This window comes from Myripristis murdjan, chromosome 19 (genome assembly GCF_902150065.1).
Source record: "Myripristis murdjan chromosome 19, fMyrMur1.1, whole genome shotgun sequence".
Taxonomy (NCBI): domain Eukaryota; kingdom Metazoa; phylum Chordata; class Actinopteri; order Holocentriformes; family Holocentridae; genus Myripristis; species Myripristis murdjan.
Window position 1 is genome coordinate 13,464,662 of NC_043998.1, and position 27,692 is coordinate 13,492,353.

Genomic DNA, 27,692 nt, shown 5'->3' on the forward strand with positions numbered 1-27,692 from the left:
TATAGGATCCTAGAGAGTACACCACAAAATGAAGAAAAGAAAAACAGGCATGCAGCACTTTCAGGTAGATAGAGTTTATTCATTAATTTACATCAGCTATACAGTTCAAGTGGACGAATGAGTGGATCATGAAGTGATGAAGCATCCACTGAAAATATAAGAACAGCTATAAATTCCCAATGGCATGGTGGTGACACTTTATCTCCTGGAACAACAGCATTATGACACGTAATGACCTTGGTCTTCTCTTTCTGTTTTCGCTGAAATGGACAGAACAAATTCCGCTTTGCCGTTGGAGTTACAGTTAGTACGAAGTGACAGGGAGGGGATTAGATCTCGTCCACGAAGGGGGTTTTTACAAGGTTGCCACTGGAGGCCATGGTCTTCTTGCCGGACACAAACTTCTTTGCAGCCTGGAAATACACAGGAAAGATAAGGCGGCCATTATTATAGGTTTACTGCAACGAACCACTCTTTTCTGACACCCTTAACAAGCAACTGCAGGCAGAGGAAAGCAGCTTACGTTGGCAACATCGGTTAAGGAGACATTGTCAATGTTGCTGGTGACGGCCTCAGCAGAGTGGTAAGCCCCGCCTGCCAGAGCCTGAGTCCCAATTTCCTCCAACAAGCCCTCCGAGGTCTCCAGAGACATCAGGTACTGAGCCTTCAGCTGCGCCCTAAAGAGTAGAAGAAGATACTGTGTATTTTAAAAATATATATCACCTGTGGGTGTATATTATGAGGGGGAAAGGGCAGTGCGGTTTACCTTAACCTCGTGACAGTTACTGTGCTGTTTTCTGGCATGCCAGAAGACAAACATGTACGAGCTTTAGCATTGTGTGCAGAGGACCACAGATTTGGAACAAGCTTGATGAAATACTAAAAATGTCACATTCCATCTCCATCTTCAAGAAAAAACTAAAAATTCAACTCGTAGCAATGTATGTTTAATGTGCTGATTAATAATTGTATGGATACCTGTATCTTATTGCATCTATTAATTTCTCTTGGTTAACATTGCTATTGTACTTCGCATCAAATCCAATGTAACCAGAATACTGAGACTGTCCATTATTTATTGTGTCTATTATCTATCTGTATGTTGTCCATATTATAAGGATATCTGGCCAATATCTTATATTAATGGAAAACTGGGCCCCCTATTAAAAGCTTTAAAAAGCTTCCTTGGGGTGACCCTTTTCAAACATCCGACTGTGTAAATTGTGTTGTATACACCATGTATTGTATTGTATTTCCTGGATGATGTGTGAATAAACTAAACTAAACTTAAAAAAAAAAAAAAAAAAAAAAAAAAAACCAAAAAAACCTAATAATCCAGTTGAGCTTTTTCTTTATTGTTTATTATGAACCCAAATGTTTTAATAAATCTTTGTAGTTATCTCAGCTGCACAATTATTTTGTTTCGTGTGTTTTACTACTGTTTTTAAATGACTTAGGTTTTATCAGTGTACGCTGTGAGGTTTTAGGGGTGTAACACTTTTTCTATTCAATTTGGGGAAATTTGGCTTAAAGCTGCACTAGGCGACTTCATGCACTGGCGGCTCAAAATTGCAGTGACAGCAGCTGTGAAAAATACAGACATTAATACCCAGACCATCCCAAACCAAATATCAACACTGCAACTATGGAAAAAACTGAGTACCTTCCTCATTGTCCTTGTAATAAAACTAACTCCTGAGGAGAAAAGGTTTGCGTCATTCAGAACTGACAGGCTAGGAAGGAGGTGGAAGTGGGAAGACAAAAGGTGTGAGACGGTGGAGGTGTTGCCTGGAAACACACCGCTGATACCAAAGAGAAGCATGAGAGAAGCAAAAGATTTAATGCGACATTTCAATTTGTCCATTTCATTTCAGCGCTTCAAGTGGAAGGAGAAGTTTTCATTCATACGCGACACCAGAATTCAACTTGGATAAATGAGCAAAGTCTCATTTAGAGAGGAAGGGAGCATTCCCTCTATTGCACTCTATTCCCGCTTTGTGACTGATAAAATGAATGTTTAGTTACATGGAAAATGAATAACCCTGGTGCTTTTACATGTCTATGAAAAATATGGGTGAACCATGAGCTGGCACAAAGCTGACAGAAGGCTTAATAAATCAATAAACACTCTTCCCTCAGCAGGGAAATCTGACATGACAGTAATAGAGGGATTAACTGCTCAGTGCGATGTGCTTTAGTTTCTCGCTCACATTAAGCTGCATCCGACTGCCTTTTTGGTTTTACTATTCACTGCCCTCTTCCTGTCAAATTACGACTGTGCGTGTGGAGGAGATCCCGCCGCTCGCAGAATGGGCCATCTGTCTCACAGCGGAAATCAAGCAGTCATGTCGGAATATAAATGGGCAAAAAATCAGGAACTACAAGGCGTCTAGGTTATCAAGACATTCTTACGCCTGCTTCATGCTTTCTGTGTGTGTCAACAAGCGGGGGCTGCAGACGCGGCGTCCGTGTACCTTGGCATCGCTTCAGTCGCTTCTCATGACGACCACGAGTGTCAAAACTCAGCAGGGCTGACCGTCACTTCCAGCTACTTTTTTTGTTCAGCCAATCCTGGACGCAGCCGCTGAGGGGCCATCTGTGTTGTTTCCACTTTCAGGTGATGTGCGACATCATGCGTCACTCCAATACACCCAGTCATTTTGGCCTCCGCTGCGTCATTTTGGCCATGTGCACACACCGCGGCATCCACTTCCACATGAAGCATGAGCCAGGCTTACAAAGGGCAGTGTGAAGGCAGTGTGGCATGGTGCTAACACTGCCACAGCTAAAGGTTGTCTCTTCCCCACTGGGCCATCTATAATGAAAATGTTCACCCTCACAGTACTAAAATGGCACCCGGAACAAACCTCAGCCATTATCAGATAAGAACTGAATTTAACTGTTCCTATAGATTAGCTCTGCTATTACCGGACAGTACATTACACAGCCAGGTAAACAGAGGTGGGAGGTCAAAAGCTATGAATGTGTCTTACTGACACACTGGTGTTTTATGCTTCAAGGTGAGAAAAAACTTGAATGGGTGCTGATGCTAAAAAGGTTGCTAATGTCAGAAAAAAACTTGAAAACAGCAGTTGGCCAATCTAAATTTAATATTGGTCAATTAATGTATTATTCTTTTGAAAAGCATACATTATTAAAAAGATCAATTACCGTTGACGATGTGGGCAGCAGTTTGTTGTGGCATCAAGTCCTCAACTGGGACCTGAGTAAATCAACTTTGCAACTATGACTTCAAAGGCTGTTGTTATTTGCTTTTTCCTACCAAGATGTCAGAAATCCTGAGTTCCATCTTATAATCTAATGCAAAAGTTGTGTTTGTGTGTGTTTGTGTGTGTGTGCGCATTTCTGCTGTCTGCCTCTCTTACTTGGCACGGGTGAGGTCAGCAGCTGTCACTCCACCGTCAGCGACAGCCTTCACCTGGGCAACAGCAGCCTTGATCACCTGGAGAGACGGAAAGGCATGGAGGTCAATCAAGACGGGTAGCCAGAACCTTTGAGCTTCCAAGTGTGAAGGTAAAGTCCAGCTGTGTTGCCGAGTAGCTTGTACTGACTAACAGGGCTCCTGTCGAGCCTCGGGCTTAGTGGTGAGGTGGGAATTTGGTGGGATACTCACATCACCAGCAACAGCGGCCTGGGAGATGGTGTAGACCCCAAAAAGCCCTGAGTCAGAGTAGCTTGCATTGAAAGCAGTGGCCTGAACACAAAAACAGACGAGAAACAGATTATTTTACAGCTACTGTTGCACTTAGCGTTTACCAGGTCCTTCAATTATACACATCAAGCAAGGCAAATGTAAGTGTCCCACACCAGTAATGCTGCCCCTCTCACAGCCAGAGGGCAAGAAATGTAATTTTAGTGCCCCCCTTGGGTCAATCATTTCATGAATTTAACTGCATAATCATGCAGTTCAGTTTATGAGATGCATCTCATGTGTCTCCTGAATATGTGAGAGGTGGCTCAAAGTGTTGGACACATGGACAAGCAAGTCAACAAATGATGCAGGGCCTCCATATCAGTAATCCTATCCTAATCACTGTCATTTTAAAGCAGAAACTTTTTTAAAGTTCAATAAATACATTATGTTAAATAAAACGAGAGGCATCCTTTTGTCACGATCTCTGAAAATCTCATCAGTGACGTCTGAGATATAACATTCATGACAAACAACTGGACAGGTGGATGAAAGGATAGATCCAAACTCCTCTCCCTTCATTTCATTTCATCACTGCGGGGATTCAGACCGTCAGGGTGTAAAAAAAGACGAGCAGGTATGTAGTAGGAAAAAAAAAAATTATACACATTCATCTTTGTGAATCAGGAATAACTCTGTATGATTTTCTCTTTATATTTCATCCAGCACCTGGCCAGTTCTGGATGTGCATGAACTCTTCCCTAGTTATGAAAACCAAATGGCAGCCACTCACATCGAAGGGGTCGCTGGTTGCCTTGGCAACACCCTGGGCCAGTTTACTGGTGGCGTTGGAGCCCCTCTTGATGTGTGGACCAGCACCCAGGACGTGCTGCAGCACACTGAAGGCCAGAGCCTCGCCGGTGCTGGCGGCCGCTGACTGGCACACCACCGCTGAGTGGACCAGACCGCTGCAGCTGGACAGCCGAACCTCACCTGCGACAGGACAGGAGGAGAGACACAGCACTTACTTAGTTTAATTTTCTTGGGTTAGTGTGTAGAGGAACTCACTTCCATCCAGGTTTTGATGCTCTGCACACTTGGCTACATTTGCATGCACAAAGTAATCAGGACATTCACAGTCGCACACTCTCTCTATTTAAGTGGGCATTAGTAGGTTTCTTTCAATACAGAGCTAAAAAAAAAATCCCAAAACCCCAAATCCCAAAGGAACGAGTTGCCCCAATGTTTTTTTCATGAGCATCAAAATTTATCCTAATACCACAGAAGCCCATGTCTGCACAGATTGCATAAAATAAATGTTTACATGGCAAAGCAACAATTTACTACTGGAGAGAAACAGGAATCTTAATCCGATTTTCATAAACGTACAACCAGCTTACCTGGCTAATTCTTGCAGAGTGATGCCACTGGCATGCATCAACACTAAATCATATTACTTGTGTAACCGGATTAAAAACAAAACTGTGCACGTGAAAGTAGCTGGTGAGTCACTTTGCTATGTGCTAATGTTTCAAAAGCCAGATCTAGGCATCACTGGCTGGCAGCTTCAGATTTACTGTTTGATTTTCTGCATAAAGTCAACAGTTCAGTTACTGTTCTGGATAAAAATTAGAAGAAAAAAAAATCAGGAATCAATATTCAGATTAGTTAAAAACAAACTATGGGTTTGAATCCGACCTCAGGTCCTTTGCTTGCATGTCATCCTCCCTCTTTCCCCTGCCTTTCCTGTCTATCTTCAGTGTGACTGTCAAATACGTCAGAAAATGCTGAAAAAATAATCTAAAAAAAAAAAAAACAACAAAAAAAAAAACTAAAGTGCTCACCTCCACGATACTGGGCTTTGGCCCCTGTGGTGCCCGCCCCACTGCGGATGTTGAGGAACTGCTCTCCCACTTGCTTCAGCACTGTGTGGTCCACACCTGAGGGGAAGGTATAATCCATCAGTAACACAGGATGGGACTGAGTACATTATTATAATGTAACATGTAACACATGGTTATAATGGCATAATGACCCTTACCAAGTCCAACAAGAGCCATTCTTGCACTTGTGAAATTATTCTGAACAAAGTTGTGCAGCTGGAGACAAACAAGAAAAGTAGGGAAAAGTGGGAAAAGGGTTGCAACGGTTATAATAACAATACCACAATAACACAATGAATACAGAAAATAACTGTTGATGCAATAAAGCTAAAAAAATGAGCCGTCTCACATGTTCAGACTGGATGTTGCCGACCATGTGGTCTGGACAGTAGAGGGAGTTAGAGAGGGCGTTCTTGTAGGCAGCTGCATGGAGACCTTCAACAACACCTAGAGAGAGGAAAGAGAGCGGGACACAATCAGACATCAAAACGTGGCGTGAAAGAAGTGATGGGAAAATTTAAAAAAAATCAAAGAGATGGTTATGATTAGGGAAATAAAGGCTGACCAATCTCCTCCCTATGTGCAGCGTGGGCCTTGTCCAGCTTCACTCTGGGCGTGAGGTCTGACACCTCCCACGGCCTGAACTCAGGGGCTGTGGTCACATTGATCAGATACTCCATCACTGTGTCACTGCTCAGAGACAAACAAGAGGGAAGGAAGTACGTGAGCCACTGGAACCGCTGTGGAGCTGCATCCTGAGCCGACCCTGCATCCCTTGATTGCTGAGTTTCTTATAATATTTTTTATGACACAGTAGTTTGTATGAGCTCAGCATTTTCTTCCACTGATGTCTGCATTGTGCCAACAGTTTCTCCTGCTCAAGGCTTAATTTTCTGCCCAAGAAATCATCAGTTTTTTCATCCAGGACACAGGGACACACTGGAAACAATGTCCTGGTCATGTCCTAACTCAAATCACCTATGGTGGTCAGCAGGGTCAATATTCACATTCACACATACAAAAATAAAATGCAAACAGGGTGAAATGCAAGACAAGGTAGTCCCATTTACTGAGGCTATTTTTAGCCCCTTATTTCATGTATCACAGATATTTTAAGAGGCTTCAACAGCAATTTTACTGCAGAATTCAGCATCAGTATCATGCAAAGACTCACATGTCGTCTCTCAAGCAGTCAACAGTGTAGATCATGTTCTCTCTGGATGAGGTCACGCTGTATAAAGACACAAACATACAGATATCCAGGTAAGGATGTCATTTGTGGTTAAAAAAAAAAAAAAAAAACGTATTTAGGTCTGTTCTGACAAATATTTCTTTCCCAGTTCAAATTCCCTTGAAGCTCACTGACCTCAGGCTGCCTCCCACTGCCTCAACACCGCGGCATATTTTGAAAGCCGAGGCTCCTTTGGTCGTCTGAAAAAAGTGCAAACACTTGTTAACAGCAGCCTGAGACAGAGAGTAACATTCATGCTCCCAAAATGCATTATGCAGGTTGTCCCTGTTCTGCTTTGTAATAACACAACAAGGGCTGGAGGGTGAAAAGACTTCATGAATCCTAACTTACTAACAGCTGTTTGAAGTCCTACCAAGCTCACAATACACTGCAACATCAAAGTACGGACACAGCAAACATAACATTCAAAAAGTATTTTCATTTTAACTATGAAGGGGTTTGGAATAGTTTAAGAAAAAAAAAGACACTTTTTTAAAAATCATTTTCTGAACAAAACATAGCCATGTGCTGATTTGACCTGCCCATCATAACATTTTTAACTTGGCAAGATTTAATCTGTATCCGATGTATGGGTGTGCAGTTGGTTTCATTGACTATCTTTTTCCAGTGGAGGGAGACAAAGCCTGTGAATAAAGAAAGAGGGTTCAATGTATTCTGGTGTCATACCAGGTTGGAGGCAAGGCGGAGCAGGTGGGTGACCCCCTGGTTGTCAGGCGTCTCATAACGACAGCCAGCCTTGACGAACACTCCAATCTTTGAGGCTGGGGAGTAATTCTCCAACGAGGCAATCACTAGTCCACTGGGCAGTTTGGTCACCTGGACAGAAGACAACTTTTTAATAATTTCCAAAACATGTACTCCCATTCCACAAAAGTCTTTACACTTCAAATAATTTGTGAATACACATAATAGTCTGCATCTTATCAAAACAAGACAAAAAACCTGAGCATCAAGCACACATATTGGATTTAAACAGTTATCTTCTAACAGGAAGACAAAGTCCTAACTCAGGCCCCACACCACACTGCCTGGACTCCACCAGCCCAGCCATCCTCACTCTCCGACATACATGCACATCCTGGTAGGAGTGGGCAGTCCCTGGAGAGAGCTTGAGGCCAGCAAGGGGCTGGGCAAGCGACTGGTCTTTTCTGGCAGCCGCATAGAACCGCCTCTGTGGAGAAGAGAGACAAGTCAACAACCACTGACCTGCACTTCCTGCGGCTGAAACTTAACGTGCTCGGCGGCGCCCGCGACCTCCACCTTACGCGCAGCCTGGGCTGCGTAAAGCCTCCTCTGAAAAACCAGAAAACATGAAGAAAGCGGGATATTACAGCTAAGGTGTTGCTGGCTGACTGACAAACGGGCAGTCTGGGTGGAGAGGAACTCAGTGGGATGAAAGGCTTTGATGTGATGAGACTGATGCTAAGAAGTGGACTGCACAGTGTTATTACTGTCATGATCTGAGTCCATGTAGATATGTTCCTCATGAATGTGCGGTATAAATGTTACATTAACTACTGCAACAAAATGTTTTATTTAAATTCATAAAAACTGGGGCAAAAAGCTCATAACCAAGACAGATTATGTTTGTTCAGCAGCCAGGAGTTATCAGTGAAGCCTGTTCGTTTATCTGATGTCACAGTAAGAGGCTGAAGTTGGGGGAGATTATGTAATTCTCTTCAGGATGAGCCTGCTACTTTCTGATAGCAGCCAGGTTAATACTGCTGTGGACATTAGTTGCATTTTGTCAATCTGTGTAAATTAAATGTCCTATTTTGGCTTACTTTTGGTTGCAATGCAGCAACCCTGTTTAAATATGACTGTCTAACTTAATTATATTTTCTAACCTTAATGGAGTTGAGTACATTTGTGTACTTACACCTTTTTGAGCATTTTAAAAGGCTGACATTCCACTTTCACTTATGCAAATTTTTTGCCTCGGTATCTTTCTTTACTATATTTCAATTCATACTCAGTACAGAGTACAAATTGTGTGGCTCTCCATAAGCAACATTTAAAAACAACACAAGTTCACCAAAGTGCACACACTTAGCTAAAAATCAGACAAGCAAAGCAGACAATATTACACAAATCACACTTATATCCAAACAAGAGATTAAAAATCAGTGATTCATGAAAAAATCTAGGAAAAGACCATTGTAAACAAAAACTGCGAACTGATAAATTGTGGAAGCCCTGAAAAGTGAAATCAAAAAAGAGAGCAGAGGAGGCAAAGAGGAAGACTAATTTGATTTAATCTTCCTCTTGATATAAATCTGTGCTTTTTTTTTTTTTTAATGAACCAGACGACCTAAGGAATCTGTTGGTTTGTAAGTGTGTCTTGCTAGGTTGTCCTTAAGTGGGCTAAATATGGCTCCAAATAAATTTTGGTGAGGGAAAACATATTCAAAGTGGTCCCTTGACTTCTGACCTCAAGACATCTGAATGGAAATGGGGTCTCTGGGCAGCCATGGGTCTTCCCTTTGCCCTCCTTATGCTGATCCCACGCAGTTTGGGGCTCAAACCATGCAGATTTTTTGCACGCAGTACAAATATGTTATTTTAGCCTAATCAAAAATGGTGTATTTGTGCGTGCTGAGGCCTAAACAGTGTTGGGGCTGCATAAATCGGCTTTGACTGGAAAGCTGAGACCTTTTTGTGGATCCAATGAGCCACATGTGATTCATGTGTGATGATGTTAGCACCACAGTGGCCATTTCACTGCACTGAAACTTCACATCACTGTGTAAAGCGACCCACTGTGACCTTTAAGATAATCAGAGCCTCGTCAAACTTTACATCCACAAACTAGAGGATAACTCAAATAAACAGAAATCGCAATAAATCATAATATCGACTCAGCATCCACGTATCGTATAATCAGGAGGTAAACACATCACCCCAGCCCTAATGCACTGGTCCTTGATGTTATCCCTGCGGATTATCTCAGGTCAGTGTAATTAAAGACACATATATATGTACACTGATTACACCAAGACCAACTAAGCACATTATGGTATAGTGGGCTTTCAGTGAAGACACGAGGACATAAATGTTACAACCCGACATGGTGAGAGGTTATTTTAATGTTTCTGTTGACAGGAGCTGGCCTGGGGGTTTGATAACAGCCAGTGACGCTGGACGGGACGTGTCCTGGAGAGCCGGCCAGCCGTGCGGGACACATTAAATTAATTTAACACTAAAATAAAGCCAGCTGTCCTCTGGCCGACGCGCTGGTCGAGCCGGTACCCGGGTTCACACTCAGGTTAGACACACCTGGTGGTTTGAGGACAGAGGAGGTGGTGCTGAGTTACCGCTTCCTCTCGTGTCTGGACATCAGAGCTCGGGGACACGTCCCTCAAATTTGAACACAGTCCCGGACAGCCGCGGGACAGCAGCGTGGCCAGCTGCCGCACACACGGCTCGTTCCGCTACACGGACATGTTGGCTGAATGCTTACCGAGAGCTGACTTATTCCCCGGATCCCCTTCATAGCCCCTCTCTCCTTCAGCCAGGACGATCACACAATATGGCCGCCGAGTGAATGTCCTACCCAGGATGCCTAGGGCGCGGACTCCTCTTCGTTGAATTGATAGTGCAGTGTGTCGCCGGGCCACTGCGCCCCCTAGCGCCGCGGAGAGGAACAGCGTATGAAAGCGGGCAGTATGTTATAGCCTACAGCTCCGCTTTAATAAATGAAGGTGCTTGGGATATAGAAATAATAGGGGAAACCACAATCTCAGAAAAAAACATCTACTATTGACGTAATACTACACATAATAATACACATTTAAACTTCATCATAGGAGGAGGGAATCAGTTGATATTTATCAGCGGATTTTATTTTTTATTTTATTTTATATTTTTGCAAAATGACATGTAAACCCAATCTGATCCTTATTATTATTATTATTATTACAAAATAAAAATAAATGTAAAAAAAAAAAAAAAAAAAAAAAAAAAAAAAAAGGATTTCCGTCGTGAAGTCGCCAGTGCGCATGTGCCACTCCACACACGTGCAGTTAACGGCTGGGTCTGCTGCATGTAGAAGAGTCTGTCAGGCTTTAGCGAAACAAAACATTAGTTTATTTTCACAGAAACAGCCCGGTGTTTGTCCTCTGGAGCGCAGCTGAAAGGCAGCAGTCCTCAGTGAAGCATTTCGCCGAGAGGGCCAGAAATTCAACAATAACAACAACAACAACAACATCCACGATGGTGAGTGAGCTAGCAAGCTAAGTGCTGGGAGCTAACCTGTTGATGTTTTAAACCGCTGTCTCTGGGCTGGCACGAGGCAGTTTGTTGTTTGTTTTAGTGTTGATGTGACATTTTGGCTCATTGGTTGGCAGACTGAAGCTGAGGTGAACCCCAAGGCCTACCCGCTGGCCGACGCCACCCTGACCAAGACCATCCTGGACCTGGTGCAGCAAGCCTCCAACTACAAGCAGCTGAGGAAGGGGGCCAATGAAGGTGACACACTGAGCTCAAAGTATTCCTCCAGAGTTAACTTAGTCCAACATTAGGTACACTTTGGCCCGGGAAAAATATTTTCAGTGGGGTCCATTGACCTCTGACCTCCAGATCTCTGAATGGAAATGGGCTCTCTGGGCACCATGCAGTTTGGGCTTCAAAACATGCAGTACAAATGTTATTTTACCCTATTGTAATATGGTGTATTTGTGCAGACTGGGGCCTAAATAGTCTTGGAGTTGCATGAATCGGGTTTGACTGGAAAGTTGAGACTCTTGTCGATTCAGTGAGCCACATCTGATTCATGTGTGATGATGTTAGCCCCCATAGGAGCCATTTCATTGAAGTGAGACCACTGTCTCTGTCGAAAATAACCTTTAGGATAATCACAACCTTGTGAAACTTTACAGTCACAAACTAGAGACAGAGGGCATCCAGAGAAATTATGGCTTCCCTAGGTATATTGACAGCAAAGGGGAGTTTCTGAAAGTAGGAACAAACATGTTTTGTGTCTTATGTGTGATTCTTTTGTGACTGACTGTTCAGATGTAGGTTGTTTTCTGCCAAGACCTTTGAGACATGATTTGTGATGAAGCGGTATGTAAATACATTTGACTTAATTCAAGTAAAAAAAAAAAAGAAAAGAAAGAAAAAAGACAACTTTATGAGAGGGGTAAAACAGGACAAAGATGAACATTGTAATAAGGGTGTGTGTGTGTGTGTGTGTGTGTGTGTGTGTGTGTGTGTGTGTGTGTGTGTGTGTGTGTGTGTGTGTACGTACGTACCTGGGGGCCAAACCCCACAACCTGAAAATCACTAACTGTGGCTCTGTAAAGCAGGGGGTGATGTTATCAGGCTAATGGTCTGTTTCTCCTCCCCACACCAGCCACTAAAACCCTGAACCGCGGCATTGCTGAGTTCATTGTGATGGCTGCTGACGCCGAGCCTCTGGAGATCATCTTGCACCTGCCGCTGCTCTGCGAGGACAAGAACGTCCCGTACGTGTTTGTGCGCTCCAAACAGGCCCTGGGCCGGGCCTGTGGGGTGTCCCGCCCCGTCATCGCTACCTCAGTCACCATAAAGGAGGGATCGCAGCTCAAACCTCAGATTCAGTCTGTTCAGATGTCGATTGAGAGACTGCTTGTGTGATGATGATGACATGCACACTGATGAAGGATGTCTCCTGAAAGGGGAAGACTGATTTCAGAAAATATTCCTTTTTTATTATTATTATTATTAAAAAAAAATATGTGGCATACCCAGGGGTTATTTCACAAAGTAGGGCTGCCAAGTCAGCCAAATATCTTTGAAACATTAAGAAATTTCTTCTTAAATTTTGTTTAATTGTATCGGTTAACATGCATTATTGAATCAGCTTCAAGTTTTGCTTTGTAAAATAGCCACCTGGAAATACAGCTGTAGGTTTTTATTTGTTTTACTTTCCAGGGCAATGACAGTGGTCTGTTTCATTGTTTTAGTTTGCCAAGTCATAAACTGATGTTTTGTAATAAAACAGAATTTCTACTGAACATTGCTTTTGTCTCTACACATTTCATACCGTTTTATGAGAAATGTATCCTGTTGGATTTTTAGTGTGAAACAGCATGAGACAAGTGAGTGTTGGAATCTTTAAACATTTAGGAATTTCAGGATAAAATATGATGAGATGGGATATTCAGGAGGCTTCTGTAGTGCAGCAACACAGTAATGGAGAAAGTGAGGCGAGGAGTTAGTCAGGTCAGTCTGTGTACAGAGCATTTATAAAAACAAATGTGGACCAAAGTGCTGGGCAGAGACATTCAAATGATTTCAGTCAAAACAAAAACAGGAATGATCAAATGAAACAGAAATAAGAGCATAAGAAAAGCGTTAAGTGTAGCATATCTTAGTAAATTAACAGCATTGTATTGCAAACACTAGACTGAGTTTATTTGTGCACGGACTGACAGTGAAGAGTCACTGCAGCTCTGAAGTTTGACAACAGAGAAGCATGTAAGGCTGAAGTGGATCATGAGACCTGAGTGAGGTTTGCGGTGTGTGCACAGAGTCCTGTCCGGCTCTGTGTGAGAGCTTTGACTCGACGTGACTGGAGAATCAGAAACACCTTGTCAAAGAAAAGCATGTCACTGTAACAATCAGCCATTCACATCCGCATGCAGCCTGGCTCCATTGCTTTGAAGTGCATCACCAGCCATAAGTGTGGAGAAAATTCAAAACTATGAGTGGCAGAAATATAGTAATAAATTGGTGTGGGTTTTCCCAACAATATGTATTGAATAATATCAATGTGTGAGCTGTGTTCAGGTAAACATCGCTGGTGAACCATTAGCAAACAGTCGCCCTGAATAAATCATTGACTTGTGGTAGGCCTACCATCCAGTCCACCTACTGAATTAAAACTGTTTGAGGAGATTCTGCTTTGGAGTGAGGACATTAACATGACTTACACAAATGTTTTTCTGCCTCACTTTTGCTCCTGATTTGATTTTTTTAAATGAGGAGGAAAATAAATGTCATTGCTCTCCTTGTAATTTTTTTCTCAGCCTCTTGAATACTTGGTGTGTTTGTAAATGTGCGGCCTGCATTCATAACTATTTAATTAAACCCTCCTGCTATTTTCAAAGTTACCTCCAGAAAATGATCCAGTCATGGATGTCCCATGACTAAACCTGTTGTGGCACCACTACAGGTGTGGTTATGTTAGGGGAGGAGACTAAAGCAGAAGGAAGTTTTGTTTTAAGATTATAAAAGCTTAAAAAAGAGGGTGAATGGGGGGGGGTTAAGACCTCCTTTAACGCATATGTCTTATGTTTTTGGTAAGAGGTTTGTGTTTGCCATCTTTTGACTGTGGCTCAGCTTTTCACGCAGCTTTGTGTGCGCAGGCGCTCCTCAGAAAAGCGCAAAACGAGCCCACTATTCGTTCACGTTGTTGCGGAGTTTCCGTGGCGCCGCCCCTGAGTCCAGCTGAAGTTGCGCTGCCCACAGTGCGGCTCTTGAATGCAGCTCTGGACTCTGAACCCCGCAGCTCAGAGCGTCCCGGGACACACACCATGGCCGCAGCTCCTGTTGTCATCAGCCAGGACGAGGTGAGAAGTCTGCTGCGCTACAGAGACCTGATCCCCAGGCTGGAGGACGCCTTGGCCAAGTTTTCCAGACGGGACAGCGCCGACGTGATCCAGCCCGTCCGCAGCACCGTCCCGCTGAGGAAACACGACGGGTACGCTCCTGTCAAACTCATGCAAGTCTTGTTAACCCCCCTGTTATCTCAGTCTGACCCCATTCAGTGTTTAACACCTCTGGATACACGATTAACATCTGTTTTGGCTTCATAATTCAGGACCTTTCCTACTTACTGGGGACGACTTGGTGAATTTAAAAATGATCATGATGTGTTTTCCATGTCCTGCACAGATTTGGCACACATCGGTGCTTCTTTGGGGTCAGTTTGACCCCAGGCTGTTTTAGCTGTGTTAAGCATGTAAGAAATATTATCATTTTACACAACTTTTTAGTTGTTTTGGATGACACTGAGGAACTATAGCATCATATTTATAATCATTAGAAAACTTCCCTGTGCTTTGGGCCCTCACCTAACACTTGCAGTGGTGCAAGAACCACTGATAGTTAATGTGACATTTGGGAGAGAAAATCATGATTCCCACAAGAGCTTTCATGTGTAAAAAGGTGAGGGGAGCAGCTTATGTTTTACTGAAAGGGCTATTTAGATAGTCAGCAAGACACATGAAGTACCTGGCACATACACTTAGGTAACATTTTTTTTATTTTAATCTTTTTCTGGGGGTTTAAATTACTCTAATTGATTAAAAAAAATGTTCCCAGACAGCAGTACACTCTGGAATGGTCACTCCGGTGGATCTGCACCAAATCGTGACCTATGTCTGGCCCTGATCCAGCACAGATATATTTTGCTGTTAGGTTTAGGTCATGTCAGAAAACTTTATTTATCCCACAAGGGCAATTCTGTTTACAGTTCGCAGCTAAAATCACAGCAACAGAAAAACATCACATATAGTTCACAGCATCACACATGACATACAGAACAACTAAACATATACATTCAAGGCTGTCAGTGGCATTTGCTCCATATCTCATACTCAGTTTAGTTCAGTTTTATTCAGCAATCTAATAGCTGAAGGAAGAAAGGAGTTAGAATATATAGTAAATTTGAAGGTATCAGAAGAGTTGACAGTTTGACCTTTAGGCGAGCTCATGCTGTTGCCACTTATGATGATATATATATATTTTTTGACTTTAGATACTTTGGATTGATGCCTACTTACATGGAGAATGATGGCGTCCTGTGCACTAAAGTGCTGTGCTTCTACAAGCGTCAGGCCGGCTCCGCCTTGCCGTCGGTGCAGAGCACAGTGCTGATCTTGGATCCAGAGTATGGCAACGTCCAAGCCGTGAGTACAGCAGCAGCCTGAGGAACCACAACACAAGCTGTTTTTCCAAGGGACAAGACCTTTTTCTTTTAGCTGCAGGAAGAAATATTTCATTCAGAAGTATTCACTGGGAAGAAATAAAACAATTTAAGAGCCAGTTGCTGCAATAACAGGAGCCTGGCTTAGTGGAACAAAATTACGCTTCTTATTTAAAACATGAGATAACTTTATTATGACACCTTTAACTATTCGTAAATAAATGAATAAAAACATTAAATAAGAGGAGAGGAGTAGTTAATTCGGGTCATTATTCATTTTCTTGCAGCAGAATCAAAAATCAGTGTGACCGGATCCAGCAGCATTTTCAGGGTTTCATGTTTTCCAGTGACACCAGTATTACAGGTTTGCCTTACTCCTCTGCTATTGATGGCCTACTGGTCAGCCCACCTATAATGGAATCCGGCCACTCCACTGGTTAAAATGTGCCACGGTGCTGCAAAAGTCAATGCATTGCTGCAGGGGAAGGGGAAGCAGCCGTTATCTGTGATTAAAGCATCCACCTACAAAAGACATTACCTACTTGCAAGACCAGATTTTGTAAAATGGAACTGAAAAGCAAAAGCTCTCTCTCTCTCCTTGCTCTTCTCTCTTTTTGTTTAAATCTCACTCCTGTTTCACATGATGACTTGAGTCTTGTCAAGGCGTGGTGCCTCTGATCCTTGCACTTCTAAAAGGCTGATGCGGATCCAAGGAACGGTAGCTTATTGCAAGTCGTTGTGTAGAATGCGTCGGCTAAAAGGCCAAAAGGTTGAAAAAATACTGAACATTATATGTGGAGATGTCTTAATGATGTTTTGACGTGTCAGTCATGTTTCCACCCTTCAGGTTATCGATGGGGAGGTCATCACAGGCATGAGGACAGCCGCAGCTTCAGCAATCTCTGCTAAAGTACGCCTTCCATTTTGTGACTCCAGTCCCCCATCAGATATGTTTTCCCTGTATCTTTGAATTATTATCGCATGATTTGCACTATTACAGCGTGCAACTGTGTGTTGTCCTGACGCTGTAACTCATGGAAAATCATCTTGTCCCTGTAGCTGCTGATGCCAGCGAGAGCCGAGGTGCTGGCCATCCTGGGGAGCGGCCATCAGGCCCGGAGCCACTACAGCGTCTTCACGGAAATATTCACATTTAAGGAGGTACGGTTTAAAAAATGCCCACAGTGCAACCACAACACGGAAGCCCAGTGTTCAAGTGATCACAAGAGTGACAGGGTGAATTCAGCAGAAATGGAACATCTTTACATGTCGGATTTCTCTGACATCGACAACCCTCATCCTAACAGGCAGCACAAGATCGGCTTTCTCAAGTTGCTGCCCAATAAACCACAAAGACCCATGCTACTGTGATGTTTACAGATGCATGATACATCCAGTTTTGTGCAGTGTGCATTAAACCAAACTGCATCAAAAATTTTAGCGTGTGGACCGTGAGTTAAAATGAGACACTTTACTTGTGTACGAAGCAGGTTAACCCAAATACAATATAATGTGCTCTTAGTTTCTGTATATTGCCAGTTTAATTATGAGAGACAGCATTGTTTCTGACTGCTCTCCTGTGATCACTTTTTAAATATGGCCTTCAAGTTGATTTACGGACATTTTTCTCAATCTTGAAGCTACAAGATCAAATTTGGACTGACAGAAGCATAAAGTGTGGCATTCAAACAACAACAAGTATGCACATCCAATCAGAAACTCAGGCGCTGGACAGATAACACAATAACAATTTAAAAAGTCCACACACTGAATTAAAAGGATCCTTATGATCCCATAAGGAATAATAACTTGTCATTCTTGCGTGACATCCATGTATATGACGGCTAAAGCGGAGTCAGTTTAGATTTGGTCATCTTCATCAAGTCACAGCACGCTCTGAAACTCTGAAATCAGTGTAAACATTTTTTAAATAAAAAATAAGAATAAGAGTAAGAATCCCACTATAGCAAGCTGGGACTGACAAAAAACAGCTCAACTTAATTGCATTCCAACATCAAATCAGAAAAACTTCAGTCATACCATATGAATGATGCCTGATCATGTGGGTCTACAGCTATGAGTCAGTAACATTAATGTTGGTTTTGGATTTATCAGGGCAGTGAATATCCACAGAAACTTCTCGTTGTCCCGCTTTGTTTTTGCTGAATTCCCCTTTACGCCCCTGGGGTGAGTGGCCGGTGTGTTGTGTCCTCCCCTCAGGTGCGTGTGTGGAGCCAGACGAGGGCGTCGGCGGAGAGGTTCAGCGACTGGGCGGGCGGTGCGGTGAGGGTGTGTGGCTCAGCCGAGGAGGCAGTGAGGGGGGCCGACGTTATAGTGACTGTGACTAGAGCCACCGAGCCCGTCCTGCTTGGCCAGTGGATCAAACCCGGAGCCCACGTGGCAGGTGAGGATCAAAGACGCATATGGACTTGAACTTACTGCACCACAAAATGACCTGCAGCTGAGTGATTTCTGGCTTTCCAAACTAACTGCCTGTAAACAATTTTTGAACATACAACCCCACTCATTAAAGATCTGAGACACTTTCCTTGTATTTGTAACTGCTCGGTGATGGAGGGAGACACAAAAAGCAACACCTTTCAGTTTTGTTTTAAAACTAAAAAGTAATTCTTTATAATAACCAGCATTAATACATGGTAAATTAATAGGTAATTAGTTAATAGCTATTTACAGTTAACAAACAATGCAATGGTTATTAATAATGTTTACTTATTACATAGTAAACTACTTCTTAACAGCTTACTGTTGTGCAGATTATAACATTTTATATATCATATTGCATATTTGTCAGTGATTACCAAATGATTTGTAAACATATAAGAAATGATTTGTAAAACATTACAAACATTGCACAGATAGATGAACCAGATATTTTATAGCACTTTTTTAACGGGTAATAATTGATTTGTAGACCATCTATAAATGTTATTTTAATGGGTATTATAAAGTTGCTACAGATGTTAATAATACTTAATATTAATAATACTGTTAATAATACTGTGTTGTGCAGCTGGATAGTTTTAATTAAGCCGTTGACACTTTCAGCTTCTAACAGTCTGTGTTGGCTTGACAAACAATTTCTTAAAGGTTTATAAAATATTAAGTATTCATCAAAATATTTCACAGTGTATAAATTGTTTGTTTACTGTAAAATAACTATCAATTAAAGTTTAATTAACTATCAATTTACAATTTCTTAATGATGGTTATTATAAACCGTCACCACATCAGGAAATAGTTCCTGTTGGGGTTGTTGCAGATGCTCCTGGTCACCACCAGAGGGCGATAAAGGTCATACTTTAAAAACTCAGAGCTGTGTGATTCTGAGAGTGAATATGCAGGAGAAACAGTGTGTGTGTGTGTCCCTGTGTGTGTCCAGCGGTGGGAGCCTGCAGGCCAGACTGGCGGGAGCTGGACGACGCGCTGATGAAGGAGGCGGTGGTGTACGCCGACAGCAAGGAGGGAGCCAAGGCTGAGTCTGGTGACATCATCCTGTCCGGGGTCAGTCTCTCACTGTGCCGTTTGAACATCATCGTCCACATCTGGAGTGAAACTGCTTGTGAACGAGGCGTACACATGATGACTCTGAGAGCACTTCACTTCTGTAATCTGATGTAATTTATGCTTGAGAAACAGTGTTGGATTAAGGCGTAAGGCGGTGAGGGATTATACACAAAGATTAATGCCAGTAGACATCGTATTTGCAAATATGAAACCAGTCCTCAGTGTTGAATCTCTGCTGCCATCTCTTCCCATAAGGGATCACTCATTAAGTTGTCATACATCATAATGTATAAAATTAGTTCACATGAAAGTTATTTTTCATTTCATTTCAACTTTAAATCTTTTTCCCTCAGTGGATCCATGAGCGGTGTGTGTGTTTTTCAGGCTGAGGTGTTTGCGGAGCTCGGCGACATCCTGAACGGCACGAGTCCTGCTCACAGAGAGAAGACGACTGTGTTCAAATCCCTCGGTGAGCCACACTTTCCCTCCATCACTGCATAACCCATCTTCCATCATATTCAGATTTTTCAGTGCGCATGCCCTGTTGAGATCTCTGAATCTCACTGACAGCTGTTTCTCATCCTCCCTCACCAGGAATGGGACTTGAAGACGCTGTGTCTGCCAAGCTGGTGTTCGACCGCTGGAGGGCCAAAAACAGCCAAACATGAGGGAGTCAGCCACCAAGACAGAGTGCCGAAATATGAATCACATGATACTGAATTTTCCCTCTTTCTCCTCACTTTTATGGCTAAAGCTCATGAAGATCAAACAGGCAGAAAAATCCATACAAGCTCGTAGATGTTACTTCATGAATTCTGGGGCATCCATTTCAGGAGAGGCCACTGCTGTAAAATCTTAGCCTGCCTGTAATGTTTTTATAGAGTCTGGCAGCTTGACTCAGTGTCAGAGTCCAGTGTGGTCATTTTGTTATGGCCCCGTCCTGAACAGAAATGTGATTAGACAGCTGATATGGCAGACACAAGGTGATGTTAAATTCATTTATTTGCTTTTTTTTGTTTGTTTGTTTCATTGATATAACTGTATTATCCCAAATAACACAAGGTGCTTCTAAATGAATTGATCTGCTTCTCAAAACAGAATGTATTTTGCTTTGTTAACAGAAAAACAACACCAGATTTCATCAGGGGGATGAAGTGTGTACTTTGAAACACTACTAAAACTGAACTGCCCTATTCATTTTATTGCCCTAGTGCAATGAAATGAATTGTACTAATAAACGAGTTCCCCATTAATTTCCTCAGCCCACCTGTGCATTTCAACCACCACTCAATTACACAGACACAAAAAACACCCTGCGCCTGGAAAATAGTCCCTGCTGAGGAACAGGACTGAATTGTTGTACAACAGAATCACTGTGACTCCCACCAGGGAATGCTGATGCACTGATTCATAAACTCTGACGTGGGTACATACCCTCTTGACAGCGAGAAGAGCAATCTAACACTGAGTCAAACGGCTAAATATTCAAGCGGAAAACAGCAGGTAAGTCAAACAGGGTGTCTACAGGTGTCAGACAATCAAAGTTAATGTTTTTAATTCCTTTTCAGGGATGAATGATAATGATGTTTAAGATTTTTAATTTAAAATTTTTTGACACATCCGCTTTTTTTTTAAAACATCATTTGGTCTAGTGCAAACTTCACAAACTTTGACAGAACTGTCCTGGGACTTGGACACAGAAATAATTTGTGAATCTTAAAAAGCACTGCCACTGTGTCATTCCCCTTTCAAACTGCAAAAAGTCACAGCTGCAGTTCAGCATGTGACCACCAGAGAGCAGTATTCTCTTTCAGATGACTGTTCATGCCTCATTCCAGCTTGTGCTCACAGTTTCACTCTCTCTCTCTCTCTCTCTCTCTCTCCTTTTGTCTTCCTAATCAAGGTATTTACCTGTCCTTATTCTAATGTTTTACTTCACCATTAATTAATTGCTGTCTCCAAGGCAACCACTCAGCGTAACATCATGTCACCTTCAACCCCTGCGCCCACACGATCAAGACAAAAGCACAGACATGCACACAAACGCAGGTGCACCCACCCACCCACACACACACGCGCGCACTCACATGCACACCCACACACACACACACACAAACACTTATCAGTACCCTTGATTTTGTTGTTATTGGGGATTTTCAAGCAGACAACACATTAATAGGATGGACGCTAATGTTAAGTGGAGGGTAAAAGCAGATTAATGAAGGATAAACAGGCCTGTCGCCGGGACATTAGGGAGGCTGTAAAACACAGAGGCATCAGTGGAGGGAGTCACACTCGGGGACCTTGGCACGACAAACGGGAACGAGAAATTAAAGGGCAAATCTGCCCTGAAGCAGAGTTCACATATTGCCAGACAGAAAGCATATTGTCGGGGAGCAAAATATATGACTGCGGCATTTGTGGTGTTTACTCTCAGTTGAATTCATTATTGACATTGTTTTTTCTGTAACACATGAATTTCATGAGCCTTGGGCAACGTCCATTTTCAAGTACACACTTGCCTCTGCAGTTTTTTCAAATTTCTGAAAATTTCACTCTGTGCAGTCATGGTGTTTCGGTCTGACAGAGGGACATGTCATCCCTGTGAGTTTGATATTTGCGAACATTAATTTCTTATTCCCAATCCATAATCAAATCCAGCAAATCTGCGATGGCACTAAGTGATGCTTCAACAGCTGATCCATCGACAGTGACACTTTATCAGTGGATGACACATGATTTCTGTCTTTAGAGAGCATTTCAGATTTATCTTGCCGTACCAATTGGCTTTGGAAGAAGAATTGGTTCCTTTTGCAGCATTTCCATCAGAGGAAAAGAGAAAAAAAAAACATTTAACCAAGCAAGAAATACTATTTAAGAGATATACGTAGGCTCTAATGTAACAGATTTGTTGCAAAGAGCTTCATTCTGCCTTTTTACTCCATCTCCAGTCCTCATACATCCTCCTTCAAACTGCAGAGTGCACAGTGTCGTTTCACCAGATCATTATGCCACTCCATTATTTCACTGAATAATCATGAAGATTTAATGACCCCCCTCACAACACTCGCATTTGAGCAGTCAGACTGACAGTCTGCAGGCAATCAACATGTAAATGCCCGCATGTTCTCCGTAATGGTGACTCTGGTAGACCATGGGGGTGTTTGCCGTGCACCACTGTATACTGGGGTGAAAGTCAACATCTGAATGGAGTGAAATGGAGATCAGAGGGCTAAATGATCCAGTCGGCAGGACCACATTTATAAAGTGAAGGGATTCAGCATTTTACCTTCCCTGTGCTTTGTCAAAGTGGTATGAGAGCTGAGCTGAGCTGAATGCACAAAGCTCAGGGCTGAATGCAGCCGAGCCGCTGCCTTTCATGCTGTTATCTCCACTTCCTGTGCGATCAATATAAGGCCATATACACCAGTAACATGATACTGTAGATATGTGCTGTGAGTCAGAGTGTGACCTCCAAATGATTTTTCTTCTTTTTTTTTATGAACTTCTGTATAAGCATGTATGATTATGACTTTGTAAATATGCTTTTTTAAAAATCTGATTTCATAACAGCATGTTTTCATTTCACAGCTGCGTCCAAGAGTAGAATTTGGCCACCCACGCAAGCCTTTCTATCGAATTCACCCACCCACTAACTTACATGGAAGTTAACACACGTACATGACACACACACACACACATGCACACAAAGGCTCTCTATTCCAGCGCTCAGGCTGTATTTCCAGCTGTGTCAACACTTGAAGCGCCACAGCACAACAAATCCAACGTGAAAATGTGAAATTAATTCCTGTTTTTCCTCTGTGAACCATAAACGGCCTCCAGACTCTCCCTTACTCACTTTTTCTGACCTCTACGAGATTACCAGAATATGACTTTCTAGTTTGTTTCCAGCCTCGGTGTGATCTCCCTGTTGTTTTTGAGTCAGTGGCTCTGGATGTGAAGCCACCTAAAAATAACCCCCTTCTCACCACATGGACAATGATTGTTTTTGCTGTTAGTCATCAAATAAAATGGACTCCTGCGTGATTTGTGGTGTCCAGTCCGATCTATGTTTTTTTTTTTTTTTTTGATGACAGCATGCTGTCATCAACGTAGCCATGAGTCATTTTTCTGATCAGATTTGATCAGCCAGGATGAAGCAGTGAGTGACATGCTTCTGTGGTAAACATGATGGGAAGTTGCTGTCTGTTCCTCTGCTTTGGGTCAAAAAAAAAAAAAAAAAAAGACAGTTTCTCCTGCTCTCCTGGCTGGAAAGACATCCCACATGTTTCCTCTGTCCTCTCTGTCTCTCCCACTATCTCGCGTTCTCTTTTCCAGCATTGCCTGCTGTGAGAAAGGAAGTGTGTCACTTTCACATGTGTGTGTGTGTCTCTGTCAGTGTGTGTTTGCATTAGCAGGAATGTGAGTGGGACTGCTTCTCTACTCCTCAAGGCTTTCCTGGTGTTCAAGAATTTTGTTGGAACCTCCCCAGACTCAAATGCTAATGGTCTGTCTTCCTGACTCCAGATGTGAATATTTATTCATGCGACAATAAACTTTTTGAGACAGATTTTGAGAAGAATCCCACATTTACTGTACTCAGTCATTACCAATGGCAGAATTTTCCTCTGGGAGATCATAACTCACAACGGAGCAGCCTCAACTTATTCCTAAATGCAATCCAAAAGCATCACGTTATTTTAATCAGTGTATTTTAGCTTGAAAATCGCGCATCAATATCTCAGTTTTACTGCATCCCAGATGAGTGGATGACAGATATACTGCAGGGCTGAGTAAACATGAAGTAGTCAGTGTATCTAAAGCAAGGCTAGATGGGTCTTTCATACAGATGACTGAAACTCAGCCATTTGGCTCCTGTCAACATGTATCTCATTATAACCTCATGGGTCATGAAGCGGGTTAATCTCTCACTTGTGTTTAATGTGAATGCTATGTGACTGCAGCCAAGAGATACACTGGATAAAACTGTTTCCCCGCACGGTCATTTCCTCGAGGAGCTTGATGAAACTTGGGGGCATGAAATTCGGACGAGCGTGTGTGCATGACAGAAATAAGGCGTGACTGCAACACTGACAGGGCGCAGTGGTGCTAATCCTGTGAGAAATCTCATCTGCAGTACGACGGCGTGAGACCGGCTGGAAGACAGCCTCGCTCCCCCAGCAGCACAAATCAGCTGGAATATTCTAGTGTGTGTGTCTGGGTGTGTGTATGACTAAGTATGTGTGCTTGCTTGAGTGTGTACCCACTAGGTTGCAACCAATATGGATACTGATGTTTCTTTCTTTTCTTTCTTTTTTCATCATTTTTTGGGAAACTAACAACAGATGAGAATTTGTGCTGACGTACGCTCTTTTAAAGGGGCATTACGCAAAATTTCCTTGGGTCTGTTGAAGTTTCCACCCTAATTTTGCTCTTTATAGGGTGGGAAAAGCCCTCCGAAATGGTATTTAGACCATCATAAAACACTGCAACTCTCCATTATTTATAGGGCTGGGTATCGATTCAGATTTTCCCAATCAATTCAGTTCGATATTACAAAGTCCCGATTCGATTTGATTTGATTTGATTCGACTTGATTCAATATCGATATCGATTCAGTCAGGGATATTTCAGTTAAAATACCAATTTTACTTGGATATAAAAAAATAAAAAAAAAATCTGAGAAATAATGCTGTAAATTTAACAAGGAACCTTTTGACCTGGTACATTACTCAAAATTATGTTTACATTAAGAACTGAACCAAAACCAGTTGCATTAATCATGTACTTTTATTCAAACATGACCTGACCAACACAAAAAATAATTTAAATTAAATTAAATCACATGGCAGACAATAAGGTGGCTACAAAAATTATGAACTGAGGACATTCACTTAGCTGCCTGCAACTGTCTTACAGCTTTTGTGCAATATACTACAGTGGTTGTGATACACACAACTGTATCAGAACAGAAACAACCATATATTAACTCATAAATAAATGTAAGGAAATTGAAATAGTGCAATAAGTCAGGTTTTTGGAACATGTTGGAAAAGTCTTGTAAACTGTATATTTTAAGCACACAATGAAATACTGAAAAAAGCCCTCAGACAAAATAAGTGGTGAGATTATATCTTGATTTTAAGGCTTTCTGAACTGTGTCTGGTTTCTGTCATTTTTTTCCCATTCATTCAGGGATGTGTTGAAAAACAATCAAAAAAAGAAAAAAAGGAGTTATTACAAGTATGCATCTGTGTGTTCATGAACCTATCCACCCACACACAGACCTATTACACACATTTTTACTACATAAAGTTAAGACAATATGCTCTTTTAGTATCTATTTCAGAAGTAATCACTGCAGTGAACCTTAACATTTTGAAGTAAATTCTTTCTCCTTCCTTACCTCCCTACTTCCTAATAATTCTCTGCCTTCACGCTGTTTCTGCTTGGCTGTATCACTGCCTGCATAACTCTGCTTCTGCCCCATATTTTTATGTCTATTTGCTTCCCTGACAGTTTCACCCTTTCACCTTTTCACCCTCCTACTTGTCTCCCTGCAAGTATAAACAGCTCTGAATTGCTTCTGAAAGTCTGTAACAAAAGTGTTTTCTGGAACATATTAATGACATATTAATGAAAACATCTTGTAAACCTCTGAACAATAATAACAAACTGTAGAAGTCCATAAAACTAAAGGCCTGTCATCAGTTTTCTTACTTGCTGGAGATAGTAAGATTTTTCTGCAAGAAAGGAGCTGATCAGCATGTTGAGGAGTGAGGCAGCTCCTCTTTGCCATGACAATATTGCTAGCAGTTGAAAAAACCCGCTTGGATGGGACACTGGTACCTGGTACACAAAGGCACCGCTTTGCTTGGCGGGCCAAAAGGGGATACTCCATTGCATGTGCTCTCCACCAGTTGAGAGGATTCTCAGATACCCCTTTTCCACCAAAGAGGTTCCAGGGCTGGTTCGGAGCCAGTGCCTGGCTTAGCACCGTTTTTTTGTTTTTCCACCGCCCAAGCACCGGCCAAACTGGTTCCAAATCGGTTCCAGGCAAGCATCAACTCCGAGCAGGGGCTAAACAGGGGCCAGAGAAAGAACTGATGATGCGACCCACCACGCCATTGGTGGGTGGGGTTACAGACCCAAACGGGAACAGCGAACGCTATAAACGTATAGGTAAACGTAGTCGTCGTTCATTCCGACCACAAATACGACGGGTAGCCAGCAATAAATGCGTTTTTCGCCTCTGGATCGCAGTGTAGTCTTGTAAAGACACGAGCAGTATTTGCATCGCTACATCCATTTGTCATCCATGTTGGTTATTGTGATTTCGAGTGAGTGCTTCGCACACTTACACTATATTACCAAAAGTATTCGCTCACCTGCCTTTACTCATACTATGAACTGAAGTGCCATCCCATTCCTAACCCATAGAGTTCAATATGATGTCGGTCCACCTTTTGCAGCTATTACAGCTTCAACTCTTCTGGGAAGACTGTCCACAAGGTTGAGGAGAGTGTTTATAGGAATTTTTGACCATTCTTCCAAAAGCGCATTGGTGAGGTCACACACTGATGTTGGTCGAGAAGGCCTGGCTCTCAGTCTCCGCTCTAATTCATCCCAAAGGTGTTCTATCGGGTTCAGGTCAGGACTCTGTGCAGGCCAGTCAAGTTCATCCACACCAGACTCTGTCATCCATGTCTTTATGGACCTTGCTTTGTGCACTGGTGCACAGTCATGTTGGAAGAGGAAGGGGCCCGCTCCAAACTGTTCCCACAAGGTTGGGAGCATGGAATTGTCCAAAATGTTTTGGTATCCTGAAGCATTCAAAGTTCCTTTCACTGGAACTAAGGGGCCAAGCCCAGCTCCTGAAAAACAACCCCACACCATAATTCCTCCTCCACCAAATTTCACAGTCGGCACAATGCAGTCTGAAATGTACCGTTCTCCTGGCAACCTCTAAACCCAGACTCGTCCATCAGATTGCCAGATGGAAAAGCGTGATTCATCACTCCAGAGAACGCGTCTCCACTGCTCTAGAGGCCAGTGGCGGCGTGCTTTACACCATTGCATCTGACGCTTTGCATTGCACTTGGTGATGTGTGGCTTGGCTGCAGCTGCTCGGCCATGGAAACCCATTCCATGAAGCTCTCTGCGTACTGTACTTGGGCTAATCTGAAGGTCACATGAAGTTTGTAGCTCTGTAGCAATTGACTGTGCAGAAAGTCGGCGACCTCTTTGCACTATGCGCTTCAGCATCCGCGGACCCCTCTCCGTCACTTTACGTGGCCTACCACTTCCTGGCTGAGTTGCTGTTGTTCCCAAACGCTTCCATTTTGTTATAATAGAGCTGACAGTTGACTGTGGAATATTTAGGAGCGAGGAAATTTCACGACTGGATTTGTTGCACAGGTGGCATCCTATGACAGTTCCACGCTGGAATTCACTGAGCTCCTGAGAGCG

General features: G+C 42.6%; 3 protein-coding genes across 4 annotated transcripts; 2 read left to right on the forward strand and 1 right to left on the reverse strand.

Moving 5' to 3' along the window:
• Positions 1-57: 57 nt before the first annotated feature.
• Positions 58-10,393, reverse strand: uqcrc2b (ubiquinol-cytochrome c reductase core protein 2b). 2 transcript variants are annotated; one of them, XM_030077573.1, is made up of 14 exons: positions 10,248-10,393; positions 7,994-8,080; positions 7,454-7,603; positions 6,902-6,966; positions 6,710-6,766; positions 6,101-6,225; positions 5,885-5,982; positions 5,694-5,751; positions 5,497-5,592; positions 4,446-4,645; positions 3,635-3,715; positions 3,387-3,463; positions 524-677; positions 58-413 (listed from the first exon to the last, which is right to left on the reverse strand). In XM_030077573.1, exons 1-14 carry the CDS (start codon positions 10,278-10,280, stop codon positions 330-332), a joined length of 1,365 nt encoding a protein of 454 aa, XP_029933433.1. In that variant the 5' UTR covers positions 10,281-10,393; the 3' UTR covers positions 58-329. The 2 variants fall into 2 exon arrangements, with proteins under 2 accessions (XP_029933433.1, XP_029933432.1); XM_030077572.1 differs by lacking the exon at positions 7,994-8,080 and adding an exon at positions 7,857-7,958 and having other exon boundaries at positions 10,248-10,391.
• A 380-nt stretch (positions 10,394-10,773) lies between these two features.
• LOC115377666 (NHP2-like protein 1) lies at positions 10,774-12,783 on the forward strand. The gene is made up of 3 exons (XM_030077577.1): positions 10,774-11,002; positions 11,134-11,254; positions 12,141-12,783. The coding sequence occupies exons 1-3, from the start codon at positions 11,000-11,002 to the stop codon at positions 12,401-12,403; spliced, it is 387 nt and encodes a 128-aa protein (XP_029933437.1). The 5' UTR covers positions 10,774-10,999; the 3' UTR covers positions 12,404-12,783.
• A 1,272-nt stretch (positions 12,784-14,055) lies between these two features.
• On the forward strand, positions 14,056-20,465 carry crym (crystallin, mu). The gene is made up of 8 exons (XM_030077575.1): positions 14,056-14,471; positions 15,531-15,681; positions 16,546-16,608; positions 16,758-16,859; positions 17,919-18,102; positions 19,099-19,220; positions 19,608-19,692; positions 19,818-20,465. Exons 1-8 carry the CDS (start codon positions 14,062-14,064, stop codon positions 19,889-19,891), a joined length of 1,191 nt encoding a protein of 396 aa, XP_029933435.1. The 5' UTR covers positions 14,056-14,061; the 3' UTR covers positions 19,892-20,465.
• Positions 20,466-27,692: the final 7,227 nt, after the last annotated feature.

Bases quoted from the DNA above. Each gene is read 5' to 3' on its own strand.
- uqcrc2b (XM_030077572.1), bottom strand. From the start codon at position 10,280: ATGAAGGGGATCCGGGGAATAAGTCAGCTCTCG. The intron at 5,983-6,100 runs GTCAGCCTTTAT...TCCTCTCTCTAG, and splicing joins TGCACATAGGGAGGAGATTG to GTGTTGTTGAAGGTCTCCAT. The intron at 414-523 runs GTAAGCTGCTTT...GTGTATTTCCAG, and splicing joins CCTTAACCGATGTTGCCAAC to GCTGCAAAGAAGTTTGTGTC.
- LOC115377666 (XM_030077577.1), top strand. The intron at 11,255-12,140 runs GTGACACACTGA...TCCCCACACCAG, and splicing joins GAGGAAGGGGGCCAATGAAG to CCACTAAAACCCTGAACCGC.
- crym (XM_030077575.1), top strand. From the start codon at position 14,062: ATGTTTTTGGTAAGAGGTTTGTGTTTGCCATCTTTTGACTGTGGCTCA. The intron at 15,682-16,545 runs GTGAGTACAGCA...TCCACCCTTCAG, and splicing joins AGTATGGCAACGTCCAAGCC to GTTATCGATGGGGAGGTCAT. The intron at 19,221-19,607 runs GTCAGTCTCTCA...TGTGTTTTTCAG, and splicing joins GTGACATCATCCTGTCCGGG to GCTGAGGTGTTTGCGGAGCT.